The 18,367-nt window shown below is 49.8% G+C and overlaps 1 protein-coding gene across 3 annotated transcripts in view; it reads left to right on the top strand.

Moving 5' to 3' along the window:
* The window catches only part of SPECC1 (sperm antigen with calponin homology and coiled-coil domains 1), a 108,802-nt gene that overhangs the window by 9,446 nt on the left and 80,989 nt on the right, over positions 1-18,367 (top strand). Inside the window, exons 2-4 of one of the 3 annotated variants that reach the window (XM_081171985.1) lie at positions 504-612; positions 13,125-13,298; positions 14,873-15,008. In XM_081171985.1, the coding sequence (XP_081028111.1) occupies positions 13,149-13,298; positions 14,873-15,008 (286 nt within the window). In that variant the 5' untranslated portion in view covers positions 504-612; positions 13,125-13,148. Of the gene's footprint in view, positions 1-498; positions 613-13,124; positions 13,299-14,872; positions 15,009-18,367 lie in introns of all 3 variants that reach the window. The other 2 variants (XM_081171984.1, XM_081171983.1) reach the window with 2 other exon arrangements.

Here is an 18,367-nt window from a genome sequence, read left to right as displayed (position 1 = left end):
GCGCCCACCCAGATGCCCCCGTGGGAAACCCGCAAGCAGGATTCGAACACGAGAGCAACTCGCCCTTCCTGCAGTTTCCAGCAGCAGCCATTCCAAAGCATTGCTGCCTTCACTATGGAGGCACAGCCTAGCCACAAATTTGCCTCTTTTAAAGCCATCCCAGTTGGGGGCCATTCCTGCCTCCTACTGGAGCAAGTTTAATTTTGTGCTGCATGCAGAAGTCCATCCCTTCCACTTTGCAGAAATCTAACCCCCCCCCCAAAAAAAAACTCCTCTGGTCCAGGTAGGCTCCCTGGCTGGTTACCCCCCCCCTCCTCACAGCCCGCTAGTGAGCTGCCTTCTGCCTGTGTGTGTATGTGCGTACCGAATGCCAAAAAAAGAAAGGGAGGGGGAAGAAATGGAACCACCACCCTCGTAAGCTTCCGTCTGTGAATCATTTCTCAAGCAGCCAGTCTCTCTCTCTCTCTCTCCTTCATTGCAATGTGGTTTTCCGACCAGAGAAGCTCCACAGAGTTCTGCATTCTGAGTCTGGTGTGCAGATGCTGCTCAGGCGAGGCTGGAGGCGGACGGCACTCCTGTTGATGCAGCAAAGAGCGCGATCCCGCGGCACAAGTGAGTCCCCCTCTCTGCATTTTAAAAATCTTATTTATCGGCAGGGATGGAGAGATGGATCTCTCCCTCTTTCTCTCTCTATCTCTGCCCCCAATGTGTTTTGCCAGCCAGCTGGTGGGGATTCCGGGATGCTTTAGAAATAGCCCCCTATGGGGCAACGGGGTGGGGAGCTGGACCGTACATTCTCCCCCCCCCCCCCAGCCTTTTGAGCCAGCACCCTGCCGGAAAAAGGCTGCTCGGCTTCTGCTTTTTCCGAGACCTTCCCGCGCCCTTCCGCTGGATTGCAGAGAGAGAGAGAGAAACCTCAGAAGACGTGGAACGTGGCTTCCCTTTTTCCTTGCAGAAGCTGACACGCTTTGCAAAAAAATAATATTATTTCGCCTCCCTGTGTCTCCTGAATCTAGCAGGGGCTCCTGTGCATGCATGTGTGATTAGCCGGATTAAAGGACTTGCTGTGGTTGCTGTCAGTTGCTCCCCCCTCCCCACCTCTGCGGAGTTTCCTTAGCGACAGAGACGGGCTGAGCGTCTCTCGGCTTCGTGCAAAAGCATCTCTGGATCAGACCATCTCAGCCAGGCTTTTGCTTCTCCAACAGAGCCGGGCTGGCGGTCCTGGGAAGCCCAGGGGCACAAATGCAGCATGTCTCCCCTCTTCCACTCCTTATTTTACTCTAGCATCTGGGGTACACTTTCTCTGCACCTGGAGGCTCCACCTGAGTTTGGCTTCTCCCTCCCCTGGAGTTTGCTTAGCAACAGCAACGCAGGAGCGTTCTCCAGGGCTGCTCTGCTATGGATTGCCTGGAATGAGGAGGGCTGAGAGAAGACAGGTGGCGGTAGTTTTAGCTCAATTCAGGAGATGTAGCAGGTGGCCTGCAGAAGAAGGTTCCAGGTTTGATCCCCGGAAAGGACCAGAGAGAGCGGTTGATAAGGAGGGGGATGGGGGTAGGAAAACCTGTCTCTGGGATGGCAGAGATTCTGTCTGCAGCAGATGACATTGAGCTGCATGAATAAACATAGTCTGGTCTGAACATGGGAAGCTGCCTTCTGCTGAGTCAGACCACTGGTCCATCAAGCTCAGTATTGCCAGCACTAGCAGGCAGCGGCGCTCCAGGGTTTCGGAAGGAGGGACAATCCTGGCCCTGGGATTGAACCATGCAGACTCTCCCCGTGACCAACACCAAATTGTTCTGAATTGAGGGGCTGATTCGAAATACAAACACAGGGAGGTGCTTTACACAGAGGCAGAACGTTGGCCCATCTAGCTCAGTATTAAGGACACTGACTGGCAGGAGCGTCTCTCCAGGGTTTCAGGCAGGGAGTCTCTCCCCCAGCCCTACCCAGAGATGCCATCAGGGATTGAACCAGCGACCTTCTGCATGCAAAGCAGGTGCCGTACCACTGAACTACAGCCCCATCCTCCATAGTCTGCAAAATAACTAGTTCCTAGGGTTCCTTTTGGAGGGGAAGGCCATCACCTCCAGATCCTTCCTCATGCTCGGCGAGGGCCAACGAGAGTTGGGAGCCCATCTCGCCCACCACCCTCAGCTCAAGGCTCTCATGTTCTCCTTGCTCCCGCAGGAGGCAGTGACAGCCACCAACTTGGATGGCTTTAAAGAGGACGTGACACATTCTTGGAAGAGAAAATAAAAAATTCCTTCCAGTAGCACCTTAAAGACCAACTAAGTTAGTTCTTGGTATGAGCTTTCGTGTGCATGCACACTTCTTCAGATACACTGAAACAGAAGTTGCCAGACCCTTCTATATAGTGAGAAGGTGGGGAGGGGTATTACTCAGAAGGGTGGTGGGAATGGGAGATTGGCAGATAGCTGAGATGAGCCTGTTGACGACTCTTAACGACTGCAATAGGTCTTACAGGAAAAGGCAAGGGGTGTTCTTGGAAGAGAAGTCTGTTAATGGGTCCTAGCCACAGTGGCTGTGTTCTGCCCCACGACTGGAGGTAGTAAGCGCTTCTGCACATCAGTTTCCTGGGAATCGCAGGTGGGGAGAGCTGCAGCGGATGCCCAGGTCCTGCTTGCTTGTTCGCTATCCGTGGGGTGCAGTGGGTCAGTGCGTCTGGCTGTTAAGCAGAAGGTGGGTGGTTCGAGCCCACCTTGAGGGCTGGACTAGATGACTCCCAGGGTCCCTTCCAAATCCATGATTCTGGGATCACTTCTAGGATTCTATGTGCAGCTGCTTGACTATTGTGGGAACAGGAGGCCACTGGCCTCATCTAGCGGGCTCGACTTCTTCTGTCGCGTTCCCAGTGACAGCAGGTGAGAAAGTGGGGGGGGGGGGGATATATTGCAAAAGCAGCAGAACTGAAGGCAGGCAGGACAGGGAACCGGCCAGGCTGACTTGGGGGCTGATGGGATTTAGAGTCCAGCAACATCTTCAGGAATTCCCCTTTGCTGTTGAATGGGTCACAGCACGTGAGCAGATTCCTTGCCGAGTGGGCAGCAATGCCTGCCCTCTCCTGTCAGCCACAGATGGCAGCTAATACGAGCCTCCATGTGTAAGGGCAGCGTCCCCAAGATTGCCAGCCACCGTAGGAGAATATCCAGTGACTTCGCGTCTGGCTGTTGCGCTCCCCAAATTCGCCTGCTTGGCTACTGTGGGGAACAGGATGCTTGTGAATAGGGGGGCCTTTGGCCTGATCCAGCCCAGGCACTTCCAGTGCTCTTATTGCACTGAGTGAAAGGAGGAGAGGCTATTCACCTCCCCACCCCTCAAATTATCTTTGCATAGCTGTCAACTTTTCCCATTCCTTGCAAGGAATCCTATTTGGAATAAGTGAATTTCCCTTTTAAAAAAGGGAAATGTTGACAGCTATGCATCTTTGTTTTATAGTTTTGCCCCTTCCAGCATTCTTTGGTTTTTGGGTGCATTTTATTATCACATTAGACCATCCGAAGAGAGGCTGGGTGCAGGATCAGGCCCATCTAATGCAGTATCCTGTCCCCACAGTGGCCAGCCAGATGTCCCAAGTGGGACCTCAGCACTAGAGCAGCTCTCTGCCCACTTGCGATTTCCAGCAACTGGCATTCAGCACTGACTATGGCTCCTAGAGCTCTAGGGACCGTCTGATGAGATCGATTGGCAGGATAATAGAATATTAGATTTGGAAGGGACGCGTAAGGGTCATCTAGCCCAACCCCCTGCAATGCAGGAGTCGCAGCTGAAGAATCCCTGACAGATGGCCATCCTGCCTCCACTGGAGAAGATTCCTCCATCATCTGGGATAGTCCATTCCACGCAAAAGGAATAGGAAGGAGAGAGGCCTTTTCCTTGCGATGTATTAAGATTATGTAGAAACCTGGGTTCAAAACCTGTATTCACCCACAAAGGTTCCCAGGTGACCTTGGACCAAACCTCAACTTTTAAACTTTTTATTCATATGTGTAATGAGTGGGGATGGGGGAGAAGAACTCAGTTTGGTTCTCATTTTAACACAAATCCACCTGAACCAATAAAAGTTAAAGGGACCCCTGACCATTAGGTCCAGTTGTGGCCGACTCTGGGGTTGAGGCGCTCATCTCGCTTTATTGGCCGAGGGAGCCGGCGTTTGTCCACAGACAGCTTCCGGGTCATGTGGCCAGCAACAAAGCCGCTTCCGGCGAACCAGAGCAGTGCACGGAAACGCTGTTTATCTTCCCGCTGGAACGGTACCTATTTATCTACTTGCACTTTGACGTGCTTTCGAACTGCTAGGTTGGCAGGAGCAGGGACTGAGCAACGGGAGCTCACCCTGTTGTGGGATTCGAACCGCCGACCTTCTGATCGGCAAGCCCTATACGCAAACCCAAAAATTTCTCTCTTCTGTGTAATCCACACACTTCCCAACTTTGCGGTCCTGTTCTCCAACCAGAAGTAATTGTCGTGGGATGTTGCAGCGGCTACTGGGATAAGTGTTTGGGTAGGTTTGTGGAGCCTTGTTCTCTTGTCAGACCTCCTGCCGTCTGAGTCGCTGCTGCATCCCAGGGTGGAGATGGGCAGGAGCAATGCAGTGACAGTGCAGTTCAGGTGTGCCAGGAGAAGCCTCGCCCCTACCCTGCTTCCTCCAGGTATGCAAAACCAACCAGGTCGGTGGGAGGTCAGGTACGTAGTGCAGCCTACCATGTTTTACGGCGGGGCCTTCTCATTGGTGGCACCCCAATTGTGGAATATCCTTCCCTGGCAACTTTGAGATTGGGCTGGTACGACATGGACTATCTTTTGGCACCAGGTAGAAGCATTTATTCCGCCCCCCCCCCACGTGTTTTGAGTTGTCAGCATCAGCCTATGCTGTGTAGAAGATGCAACAGATGTGTGGAGTGGGGGTGTGTGTTTCGCTCAGTTTTTTAGACTGTGAACTGTAGATACTGTGAATATATTTTTGATGGGTTGGTTTTGAGGCAGCGTTTGGATGCTGCGACCCTGCTTGAGTTCTTTGTATGATAAAGAGCCGTAGCTCCATAGTAGAGCATTTTCTCTGCATTCAGTCCCTGGTGGCATCTCCAGTTCAGGCTAGTTGAGACCCCCGTCTGAAATCCTGGAGAGCTGCTGCCAGTCAGTGTAGGCAGTACTGAGCAAGGTGAACAATGCCTAGCTAGATAACTCTGTGAGACTGCCCGTGTTTTGGATGCTGCAGGGTCCGGGTTCAGTCTCCAGACTTAAAAAAGCATCCAGCTTGCAGACTCTCCTATTAAACCGCCCCTTAATTCAGAACCATGAGGACCAGAATCTTGCCAGGTAGACCAACGGATTTGGCTCAGTAAAAGGGCAGCTTCCTGTTTAAGGCTGTGGGGTATATGCAGGTAGGATAGAAATAAATACTGCTTGAAAAGAACTAAGGATTTACTTTTAGCACCGTAAACAATAATTTCCACACACTTAAATAACCAGCGAAAATGACATAGCCGTTCCACTTAAGCCCACGTTGCCCCAGGGCCCATTCGTCACTCTGTCCTTCACAGGGTGTCACGCTCTTGAGTCCCAGGGGTTTGCGAGTTATTCTGCAAATATATGGCAGGTATACTTTTAAAAACAGCAGTAAATCTAGAGAAGCTCACCAAACTGGAGAAGCTTCTTGCAAAAGCTCGGCTTTTCATCGCTCCTTCCTCCTCCTCCTCACGTGTCAGTGAGTTCTGGCTGATGCATCTCGACGAATCTTAGCACACAACAATTCCTTTCTGTCCCTCGCGGAATGCAAGGCTGCCGTTTGCCAGGAAATCTAGAGAGCCAGGGTGGTGGGTGGAGTGAAGTTTCAGATCCAGCTGAGAGATAAGAGGGGGCAGAGCCAGGCTGCTGCAGGATCAGGCCCAAGGGGGCCTGCCCAGTGCAGGATCTTGTTCTCTCAGCAGCCAGCCAGATACCCCCAATGGGAAGCCTGCAAGGAGGACCCAGGGGCAAGGAGGACCCTTTCTCCATGTGCCCAAAAACTGGTATTCAGAGAGGCAGACTGCCTCCATCCCTGGGGGTAGATTGTATGGATGCAAAAGGCCTCTTGGATTTCTCCAAGAGTGGGATGGGGTGTTCAGAAGCTCACTGGTTTCTGCGTGTGGCTGGGGAGAAAGCTGGAGAAGGCTGGCATCAGGGTTAGGCTGCAATGAGATTGCAAACTGGAGCGCTAACAAAGGCAGACTCTTGTAACTGTTGGGCCAGGGCTGGCTAACCCAGCTCCCATCATCCCTTCATGTAGTATCCAAATCAAGGGAAGTAATAGGACCATTCTATTCTGCCTTGGTCAGACCACACCTAGAGCCCTGTGTCCAGTTCTGGGCGCCACAGTTTAAGAAGGATGTTGACAAGCTGGAAGGTGTGCAGAGGACGGCGACCAGGAAGATAATAATATAATAATAATAATAAACTTTATCTATCCCCCGCTCTCCCCAGCCAAGACCAGGCTCAGGGCGGCTAACACCAAATATAAAAACAATTGATTGTAATACAGCTTAAAAAACAAGATTAAAATACAACATAAAAACATTAAAATGCAGCCTCATTTCAGTGGAAACTCAAATCAAAAACTTTTTGGGGGATGAAAACGTCAAGTCTTCACCAAGGCTAACTATCTAGACGTCCTTCATGGGCCAGAAAAAAGCCAGGGAAGTCCCCAAGTAGGAGTTCATCACAGAAGGAAAAGGGAAAAAGAAAGAGGGGGAGGGGATCAAGTTGATTCCAAGCCAATGGCCAGGTGGAACAACTCTGTCTTACAGGCCCTGCGGAACGAAATCAGATCCTGCAGGGCCCTGGTCTCATGAGGCAGAGCTTTCCACCAGGCCTGAGCCAGTGTTGAAAAGGCCCTGGCTCTGGTTGAAGCTAATCTGACTGCCTTAGGGCCGGGACCTCTAGGATGTTGCTATTCCATCAAGGGTCTGGAAACCAAGCCTGATGAGGAATGGTTGAAGGAGCTGAGTATGTTTAGTCTGGTAAAGTAGAGACTGAGAGGAGATATGATAGCGATCTTCAACTATCTCAACAGCTGTCACATGGCAGAGGGAACGAGCTTGTTTTCTCCAGCTCTGGAGGGCAGGACATGAACCAAGTTGCAAGAAAGGAGATTGCGACTCAACATCAGGATGAACTTTCCGACAGCAAGAGCCATTCAACAGTGGAATGGTCTCCCTCAGGAGGTGGTGGCCTCTCCTTCCTTGGAGGCTTTTAAGCAGAGGTTATGCTTTAGCTGAGAGTCCTGGCATTGCAGCGGGTCAGGCTAGAATCTACCGCTCTGTGATTCTGTGATCCCTGACCCTCAGCCATGCTGTTGCTGGGAGTTGGACTCTGGCAGCACCTGGAGGGCCAATGCTCCCCCAACTCCACTCTGCAGCTTCTGTTACCTTTCTGGACCTCTAGCTGTCTTTCACCTTCTATCGAGCTCCAGGGGGAATTAACGCATACATGCGTTGGGATAACTGGGAAATAGGCCTTGTTGTTGTGCGAGATTGCAGGGGTTCCAGATGCTTGCCCAAGGTCCTGTGTTTCCTTTTGGGAATGTGGCACAACGGAGACTGGGGTGTCTTTAGGAAGCTTTACTTCTTGGTCGCTTCACTGCCTCTCAACACCAAACTCTGGCTTTGTCCTTCTAATTAGCCTGAATTAGCAAGGGGAGGGGCCCCACCCATTTTGCATCTCACTCAGAGCCCCTTTCCTTGGCTCTCTTAATGGCCCATCACCCAAGCGATCGCCTCAACACAGGAAGCTAGTCTGGCTTATAGTCGAACACTTGCTTGATCCAGGAGTTAGAAGGATCTTGCATACAGCCTCCTCCCCCTCCAAACTCATAACAATATTTATCAATTCCCGGTGGCTCCTGTAGAACCATAGAATTGCAGAGTTGGAAGGGATCCCGAGGGTCATCTAGTCCAACCCTCTGCAACGCAGGAATCTTTTTGCCCACGACTCAGAGATTCAGAGTCTTGTGCTCTACCAATCGAGCCAATAGGACTGTCTCTATATTTCACTTTTCTCCAGAGAAGTCCAGTCTGTGTTTACAGGATTGCCAGGCAGTTCTGATTGGGTTTTGTTCACCTCCCCTCCAACTTCCTGAGGCTTCTAGCCCACAAGTCTAAATTCTGTGAGCCAAACTCCCAGCCGCTGCTCTTCCTGGCTCTTCCAAGCCCCAAAGAAGCCAGTCAGGGAGTGCTTCGTGGGCTGCAACTTTCCCTATTAGAAAACCCCAGCCATTCTTCTCTCATCTCTCTCTGTCTCATGCTAAGGAAACTATTTTCCTGCTGGGTGTCGGCAGTGCTGATTGCATATCGATTACCTGTCAAATGCCTGCGGTGGCCTAGTTCGTTAACATTTTTAAATCGGAGCATCACGGGGCCTTTTCTGCGGGGCAGAAGCCCTGAGATCCAGGCTGGTGAAATTCTCTCTCCCTGCCCCCAGCTGGATTTGCTCACTGCACACCACAGGTTTTTTTCCCTGGGGGAGCTCACAGGAACTCCGTTCTGGCACCTCTAGGGGGCACCATTGCCACTCCAAGAGAACTAGGGAGGGGTTCAAGATGAGTTCCAGCACCCCTTTTTCTAGAAAAACAGCACTGGGTGTGTGTATTGCGGGGTGGGGGTGCGGGGAGCAGGGAATCCACCGGGCTTCCTGGCACCTGCTTGGGTTCCCCATCAATGTGTTTCACGAATCTTCATCTCTGTCAACCATCCTCCCCATCTATTGGCTTGTGTCTGACCGAGATGAGTCAGGAAGGAGATTGGTATCTCTCAAACGCTGCGGTTTCCAAGGGCTTCGAGGGAGTCTCTTTCGACCTCTCCTAGTCCTATCTTGGCTTCGCTGCTGTTTCCTGACTTCTGTAACCCCCGGTAGGGAAGCTGTGACAACCTCCCCCTTCCCCATAACACCCCCCCCCCCGGAGCCTTTCTTTGACCCATCTATCTTTTTGCTTTAGTCAAAGAACTTTGGGGTTTCGGTTTGGACCACTGCCCGAAGCTTCGAGGCAAATCTTGCTCTTCTGCCTCATAAAATAGCAATAATAATAAATAATAAAATTTTATTTATATCCCGCCCTCCCCAGCCGAAGCCGGGCTCAGAGTGGCTAACAACAATAAAAGTAACACAGCATTCTAAAATCAATCATTCTAAAATCAAATCAAATCAGATTAATGGCAACCATTGGGCTAGAGTTCTGTGAGGATTACCAAAGGAGGGGGTCAGACTGTGCCTTGGCCAAAGGCCTGGTGGAAGAGCTCTGTCTTGCAGGCCCTGCGGAAAGATGTCAAGTCCCGCAGGGCCCTAGTCTCTTGTGATGGAGCGTTGCACCAGATCGGGGCCACGGCTGAAAAGGCCCTGGCTCTGGTTGAGGCCAGCCTGACCTCCCTGTGGCCCGGGACCTCCAAGATGTTTTTGTTTGAAGACCGTAAGGTCCTCCATGGGACATACCAGGAGAGGCGGTCCCGTACAAGGGTATGCGGTCAGGTACAAGGGTCCTAGGCCGTAAGGGTCCTAGGCCGTATAGGACTTTGCTTTGCTTTTCAAGGAGGGCTAAAAAAAAATCACCTGCCTCCTTTTGGAGAAGCCTGCTCTGCATCTGTCGCAGGTGTGCCTTCTCACTGGAAGGCAGTGGGCCCCGCGCAGGGGTGCGACGGGCACCCTCCTCTGAGTATGGGCAAACCTCTGTGCATCTGCCTCATGGGTGATTGAATTTGGCTGGTCAAAAGCTCTGTGCAGAGATATGGCAGAATTATTTGCAGAGGAGAATGACTCCCATCCTTAACCCTTATCAGCCGATACTTTGTCCCTTTCAACACAAACGCATCGCAGTGTCGCACCAGGAGAGGGTTAAGGGGTTGTCTCCCAGCAGAGGCCCCACGGCAACTAATCTTAGCCAGCCGTTTCTGCTTTTCCCATGTGTTGGTTTTTTTGTACCGGATGTCAAGAACACCAGTCCTTTGAAGGCAGGCGAGTGGGCGGGAGAGAATTGAAAGGCAGCTTTTTAATAAAAGACAAGCGGGTGTTCCTTCCTCGACAAGCACTAACGACACGACGGATTGATGGGCACCTGGTGCCCAGACATACGTGGCAGGCGGGTCGCCGATATGTTTATTATTTGTGCTTTGAGGCCTCTTCCTGAATCAAATGGTTCCAGGGCAGATTGCAAAACCATCCCAGTTAAAAGTGTATTATGACTCTCATGGAACCACAGAGTTGGTCATCTAGCCCGAGCCCCTCCAGTACAAGAATCGCAACTAAAGAATCTTTGACAGATGTCCGCCCAACCTCTACTTTAAAAATCCCAAGGAAGGAGAGCTCACCACCTTCTGTTCCACTGTCAAACAGCTCTCACTGTCAGAAAGTTGAACTTTTAAGCACCGCCTCTCAACATATGAACTGACCCAGACTCTGCAATCATCCTATGAGGCCCTTCTTCATTTGACCTCCCCATGAGAGGTGCGGAGGGTGGCAACATGAGAACAGGGCCTTTTCTGTGGTGGCTCCCCATTTGTGGGATGCTCTCCCCAGGGAGGCTCACATGGCGCCTTCATTGTACAGTCATACCTCATGTTACGTTCTTTCAGGTTATGTCCCGCGGCGACCCAGAAGTACCAGAAAGGGTTACTTCCGGATTTCGCCGCTCGCGCATGCACAGACACGCAAAATGATGTCACGCACATGCGCAGAAGCGGCAAATTGCAACCTGCACGTGCACAGACGTGCCGCTGCGGGTTGCTTTCTTTTCATGTTGCGAAAGGGCCTCTGGAACGGATCCCGTTCGCAACCAGAGGTACCACTGTATACTATTAGGCACCAGGCAAAAACATTCCTCTTAACCAGGCCTTGGTGCCATGTTCCAGCACCCCTCAAACCACAGAGGGTGATGCCAAGGGGGCCTCTGATCTTAACCCCCGGGCAGACTGACATGGAAGGAGACGGCCCTTTGACTGTTGGGGACCCCAGTCATTTAGGACTTTACATGACAGTGCTAACATATACTTGGGAGACACACCACTCAGTCTCGAAGCTTATGGGCCACTTACAGCCTTTTTCCACCCTAACCTACCTTGCACTGTGGTTGTGGGGAGTAAATCAGGAAGGGGAAGAGCGTACACGTGACCTTGACCTCCTCAGAGTAGAAAAGGTGGGATGCAAAAGCAATAAATAAATAAACAAAACAAACCTTCTTGCCTGCAGAGTTTGTGTCTGAGTGATAATTCAAGGCCTCTCGTCCCTCCAGTTTGGGGGGCTACTGTTGAGGGGGGGCCTTCTAAAACTGTGGCAGCTGAAAATCACTCTTGTGATCCTTTTGTGGTGTTCTCTGTGTGACGAGAGAGGGATCAGAGAACATGTGGAATATCTCTTCCAGATGCTGCGTCAGCCTGCGCCAGATGTTCTCTAACTCTGCCAAGGAGTGGGGTGGAGAAAGGGGCTCAGCAGTCTGTCCCCATGTCCTACTCTACCTGGAGACAATGCCTGCTTTGCAGGGTGGGCGGGCTTCAAATTGCACCTGGGCATCTGAAATGAACAGGTACATCATACACAAAGGTCGTGTGGGCACATGATTGTGCGCCGGAAGGTATTTCTATTCAAATAATCGCTACTGCTTCTGTGGTTGTGTGGTGCAATGGTTAGCGTGTCGGACTAGGGTTCGAATCCCCACTCAGCCATGAAGCTCCCTTGGGCCGGCCATTGCCTCTCCCAGCCCAGCCTACCTCACAGGGTTGTTGCGGGAATAAAATTGGGGAAGGGAGCAATGTACTCACCTCCTTGAGCTCCTTGGAGGAGAAGGTGGAGTATTACCTGCAACAAATAAGTAAATAAAATGCATTTATACATACCATTTCAACTGTGGGGAAAAGGCAACCAAATATGGGTTGTAGCCAAGCAGAAATATATGAATCAAAATTTTATATAAGAATTATACATTAATATAGAACTTTACAATATACATTTTATTTCATTTGTTTTATACAATTTCTATATAGCAAGAAAAAGAAACCCTCAAAGTGTTTTCTTAAAGAATATATTCATTTAAAAATATTTATATACCACTATGCCATTTTTAAAAATGAAAGCAGTTTTGAGCAATAAAACCTCAAACCATACAATAAAAACCACACAAGGGTCAATGATTGTGGAAGGATTTTTTTAACTGCCTGCATAAGCCTGGTGCAGCAAAAAGGTTTTCAGCCTTTAAAGGTGGGCACGAGAAGCCGGCAACCTTTCACAAGGAGAACTAAACTATAATAGTAATAAAAAAAGAAGACATTTAAATTAGTGCATGTAAAGTATATTCAAAATCATACCCTTTCCCGTTCCTGTTTTGGATGATGTGCAGCGGAAAATGTGTTGCACATCTGCTCCGATAATCACAGTTACTTCTGTATTTTGAATCACAGAATTGTAGAGTTGGAAGGGACCCTGGGGGTCATCCATCCCAACCCCCTGCAATGCAAGAATCAATACCCCTATGCATCTAAATTAGTATGTGTAAAGCTGTTCCAAATCTGCACTGGAACTGAAAATATTCCTCTATGCCACAGGAGCGGCAAGGATCTTAACTGCTAAAAACTGAAAAAAAGAAACTGTGCCAACAAAAAAGGAATACCAAGACAAACTGTTAAGAGTATATTGAATTGGCTAGATTAACAGAGGCAGTTAGAGATCACACTAGACAAGAGTTTCAAAAAGCATGGGGGAAATGCAGAGAATACGTCACAAAACAGTGCCCTAAAATACATACCTGGACTTGTTTCGATTAATGTCTGCAGGAGACTTTGTGGATATTTAAGTTATAATTAGAAAAATCTTTATAATTATTCATAAAGGAAACAGCTTATAAGAGGCTAGATCAGGATAAAGGAAGTCTTTTATTTGGTTGTTTGTATTGTTGTATGTTATGCTTATTGTATATTATGTTCACGTTTAATGAGGGTGGATTTCTGTATTGGGGAGGTGGGGGGTTTATGTTGTAAATAAAAATTCCAATTAAAAAAACCAAAAACAAACAAAAACAAATCTGCACTGGGACCATTAGCAGGAGCTTTCCCCCTGCCTCCCTTTCCTCATTCCCTCTTCCTTTTTTGCAGACTGACTCCCCACCTGGAAGGAAGATGAAGGGGGCCACCAGGCCGTGGAGCACGGCCCTCTCCAAGCAGGGGTGCCATGGGACAGAACGAGGGAAACCTCTGCCCTCCGCCCCCATCGGCATGAAGACCTCCAAGTCATCCACCTCCCTCGCCTTCGACTCCCGGCTCAGCAAGGTGGGTTTCGGGCTGGTCGTCCGCTCCTGTCTTGAGGTCTAGACACTTGCTAAACCCTCTGCTCGGCCGTAAATCCCGTGCTGGCAGCAGGAAGCGTCAAATCGTGGAGCTTCGCTCGACCAAAGCTCCTTGGAAACAAAAGAGGGAGGTTGTTACGGGACATCAGAGCTTTGCGCAGAGACTGGTTCCAGAAGCGTAAAGGTCAGGAAGTCAGCTCCCCTTTCTTCTCCCTCCCACCACCCCACAAAAAAGGCAAGCCAGCCCTGAGCTGCGGGAGAAGCCTTGCCAAAGACGTCAAGCCCTTCAGATGTCTCGCTCCCTTCAGCCAGTCAGTGGCTTGGCTACCAGAGAGGCGGCTGTCTTCCAGCTGCGCCTGCAAACCCCACATTTTTGTGAGTTGGCCCAAGAGATGAAAGGAGGGCGATGGCCTGGAATGGGGAGGGACGGAGCGGTTTGATGCCATCGCTGCAGCAGCCACAGAACTCAAGAACCTGGTTTTTTATTTCCCCTCCTGCGTCTCTGGCTGTTTGGTGAAATCGTTCTCTGGAGGAGAGAGCCTTGGTTCATTGTTATTATTATTTCATTTTATTTCTTTTCTTTTCTTTGAAAAGAGGTGCTTAAATCTCCTGCTTCAAAGAGAGAGCCGTGTGGTCTGTCAGGTGGGATTGAAGTTTTCCAGGTTTCCCCGTCATGGGGGACAAATGAGGTCAAGTCCTTGATGGCTATGAGTGGATGAGTGGAGAAGGAAAGGGTTGCTAAATCAAGGCCACACACCCTCCAATATTTCTCTGATGAAAATAGGGACATCCTATTCTGTTGTTGTTGTTGTTATTAGTGCTTTTTTTCTAAAAAAATGTTTAGGGGTACTCACATTTTGACTCCTGAAAATCACCATTTTATAGTTCAAATTGGGGGGAAATAAATACAGTAAATGGACAAAAGTACAAAGATTCACAAAATGTTTAGGGGTATGTGTACCCACAGAAAAAAAGCACTGATTATTATTATTATTATTATTACTATTGTTGTTGTACCCTGCCCATCTGACTGGGTAGGCCTTCCACTCTGGGCGGCTTCCAACATGTATAAAAAGATAATAAAACATTAAACATTTAAAAGAACTTCCCCATACAGGGCTGCTTTCAGATGTCTTCTAAAAGCTCTGTAGCTACTTATCTCCTTGACTCAGAGGTCACATGGCTCCATACCAGCCAACATTCCTCAAATGAAAACAAGGAGGTCCTAAGGAAAAGTGGGACATTCCTGGATCAAATCAGAAACCGGGACGGCTTCTGTAAATCCGGGACTGTCCCTGGAAATTAGGGAGACTTGGAGGGTCTGCATCTGCACTCTCCATTTAAAGCACTCTGATACCACTTTAAACAGTCGTGGCTCCCCCACCCACCCAAAGCCTGGGTCTCTAAAGGCCTCGATCCGGCCGTGCCACTAATCCAGCCCTGCCTGGTGGCCACAGCTAAGAAGGCCCTGCAGGGAGGGGCATTTGGGAAATCTAAGCTGATGCCTCTTCCTCCCATCTCGGCTCCAAAGCGCTCTGACCCGCTCCTCTCTTGCAGCTGAAGAGAGCCAGCAGCGAAGACATGCTCACAAAGCCAGGCGTCATGGCAACCTCAGGAGGCTCCCGGCTGAAGAAGACCATCACCACAGGGGCCATCTCCGAGCTGGCTGAGAACCGCCTGCGGCCTGCCTCAGGTAGGGGAAGGGGTGATGAAAGCTGGGCGTGGGGTCTCCAGCCAGAAAGCTAAGGCAACCCTCTTGCAACTCGCTTTTCATTGCAGCGATCAGCTCATCTGGGGGAGAATTTAATGGGGAGAATGTGGGGGACCCAAGGCTGGGCGGGGCAGAATGCTGCCAGCAAGTACCTCCTGGAACTACAATTCCCTGTGAAGAAGGACTGAGAGTTGAAACTCTCCTGAGGACGGTACCCTGGGGAGTCAGGGTTCCCCTTAACAAACTACAGCTCCCAAGTTTCCTTGGGGGAAGTGGCGCTAAGCTGAGTCCAAGACCACACACAAGCCATACGTTTAAAGAGCTATGATACCACTTTAATGGTAGAGTGGTTTCATAGCCAGTCCCTCTTCCCAGGGAACTCTGGGAATTGTAGCTGTGTGGTAAGGGAAGTGGGGAGGTCTCCAAACAATTCTCCGCACCCGGAACCAACTACAACTCCCAGGATTATTTGGGGGGAAACCATGATTGCTTTAAAGTGGCACTTTAAATGCATGGTGTGAATGTGGCCTCACTGTAAGGCCTGTGTCCCTAAGGTAGCTGTTGAAAGGAGAAATTATTCTGAGTTTTTGCAGCTGACTTAAAGGTGTTTTGGGGGGGGGTGCCCTGTTGTTTTGGTGTGGGGAGCATGGTTAATGCTGCTTTGAACACCAGCAGCCTTTTGAGTGTTTGCCTGGCATATGACGTGTTAGATACATATGTGCAAGTCAGTGGATATCTTAACCCCTTCCCCACCACCACCACCAAAAAAACACACCTGTTAACTGTCTCAGGAGGTAAAAATGACTACCAGGCTTTGAAAAAGCTGGTATTGCTGGATCAGGTTTGTCAGTTTTGTTGAATTAATTAAATTCTAATTAGATTTTGAAAAAAATGTGTAACCAGTTGCTTCCATTTTGAATTTTACTGTTTTATTATCTCCCTTAAGTGGGTTGTGCAAATTCTGAATAATGCTTTCTATAGGGTAGAGGACGCTGGGGGTGAGTTTATAGAAACAAGGGTGGCGGTGCCCCAGAAAAGTTGTGGAACAACTACCCTAGAACTTCCTATCACTGGAGACTGGTTAGCAGGGAAGGACGGCAGGAATTGACGTTTGGAGTTTATTTTTTGCTTGTCTTCAATGGGGCTCTGCTATCAGGATTTCCTGTGCTCCCCACCCCTGCGTTAGTTATGCAGTCTAACCACCGGAGGGCGCCAGCGGTCAGCCCAAATAGGTGAAAACCTGACTGCAAATGTTGTCTTAGGCGAGAATTCTCGGAGAATCTGATGGGAATGGGAGCAAAAATTACCCGCTCATTTGTCCCGCGCCCGGAATTGGGATCAGTCTGTCAAACACCATTGCGATTTGCGGTTGCTGCTGGAAGGTCATCAGCTGAGGGCAACGCTTCGCACATCTGATGAAGCAGGCTCCAGTTTGCGAAAGTTTTAATGCCATAATGACTTGCAAGATCTCCTTACACATGCACCCCATATGTGCCCAGTCGACCGCTTTGCTCTGCGGAACTGGCACCAGTGAAGCTGTGGCATAACAACTGTTGTGCATTTGTAAGGAATTGTTCTTTTTAGTGCGGCAGCACCTGCACTTTGGCACTCCCTGCTGCCACTGTCTCCTGCGGGAGTGAGTTCCACAGTTGAACTATGTGCTGGGTGAAGAAGGGCTTCCTTTCTCTGTCCTGAATCTTCCAACAAATGGTCCAAAGAGAGAGAGAGAGAGAGAGAGAGAGAGAGAGAGAGAGAAAGAGAAAGAAATGTGCACCATATTGGTATGGCTTAGGAGTGGGAAAGGTAAAGGTACCCCTGACCATTAGGTCCAGTCGTGGACGACTCTGGGGTTGCGCGCTCATCTCGCTTTACTGGCCGAGGGAGCCGCCGTTTGTCTGTAGACAGCATGACTAAGCCTCTTCCGGCGAACCAGAGCAGCTCACGGAAACGCCGTTTACCTTCCCACTGGAGTGGTACCTATTTATCTACTTGCACGTCAAACTGCTAGGTGGGCAGGAGCTAGGACCAAACAATGGGAGCTCACCCCATCTTGGGGATTTGAACCGCCGACCTTCTGATCAGCAAGCCTAGGCTCTGTGGTGCCTTGCCACAAACTTCACATTTCAAGCATGTGAGTGTGTGCGTTGGGGGGGTTCTGTGCTGTCTCCTAGAAAGCTTTGGGCGCTGGTCTTGCAGTCCAGACATGCCTCACCCACTAACCCGGCGTTTGTGTCTGAGGAGCCGGTGCCTGTTCCCTAGGAGGCTGGCTGACTAGCCTGGTAGGGCCAAGGCTCTGGCAGCAAACAAACAGGCTTTCTGGCAAAGCAACCTTGGCAGAATAAACAAACCGCCTCCCTGTATGTTGGCAGGGAGAGAGACGGACTGAGTGGTGTTGCTGTTTTAACATCACTTGGCATAAATGGGCATCTCTGTACTTTCTTTCTGTCATGCCAACAGGGCCCCAGTGGAATCCGGGCTCAGTAGCACCTTTTGTGGGCAACTCTCAGGGCCTTCCGAGTGAGCAAAAGCCAGGGAAGTCAGCATCCTTGCCTTTATACCAGGACTGACCAGTCCGGAGGTGCCGTACTGCCTGCCCAATAGGAACAGGCGATCTTGGGTAGCCGTATTTCCTTTACTTGCCTCAAGGTGAGGCCTGAGATTACACTAGCAATGCTGGGTTTTCCAGCAAACCCGATTCCTTTCTCTGATAACCTAAACCAGTCTTCTGCAACCTGGCGCCCTCTCCAGATGCTTCAGACTCATGAGCGCTGTAGTCCAAAGCTTCTGCAGACGAAGCAGGAGGCTGCCCTAAAGCAACCCTCATCCAATTTAGCATGACTGCAATATTTAGTAAACAACCATTTTTTAAAAAAAATTTAAAATGCCATATTTTAATTTTAGCATCCTGTACTAATGCTGCATAAACCTACCCAATAACTCGATTTGAAATCTTTATTTATTTATTTTAATGTGGGGGAGACTCTTTGAACCACCCTCTGATGTGGTGTAAATATTTTATGCCGAAGCTTCAAAGCTTAACTTTGAAATATGTGCAAGGTTTTGTGAGTGTTGTGTGTGTTTTTTACTGGCGCGCTTGTTAAGCAGTTTTAAGACCTGACCGCTCAGTTAGCTTGCAGCTCCCTCAAAAGTTTGCTGAAATGTGGGGTTTTTTTGCAAAGTGAAATGAGGGTGAAACAGCCCTGGAGTGGAGCGGGAAAACACTGCCGCTTCCAAAAAACCTCAGTTCAACACCGCTGCCCCTTCTCCCAAGAGCCGCAAGTCTCAGATCAGGGGTGCCCGCAGTTGGACCAGGTGGGCCACCAAAGCCCTGGCTCCTCTGC

The sequence above is a fragment of the Podarcis bocagei genome (assembly GCF_964188305.1).
Source record: "Podarcis bocagei genome assembly, chromosome: 15".
NCBI classification, from domain to species: domain Eukaryota; kingdom Metazoa; phylum Chordata; class Lepidosauria; order Squamata; family Lacertidae; genus Podarcis; species Podarcis bocagei.
The sequence above is the reverse complement of the archived record's forward strand: the minus strand, read 5'-3'. Positions and strand labels throughout refer to the sequence as shown.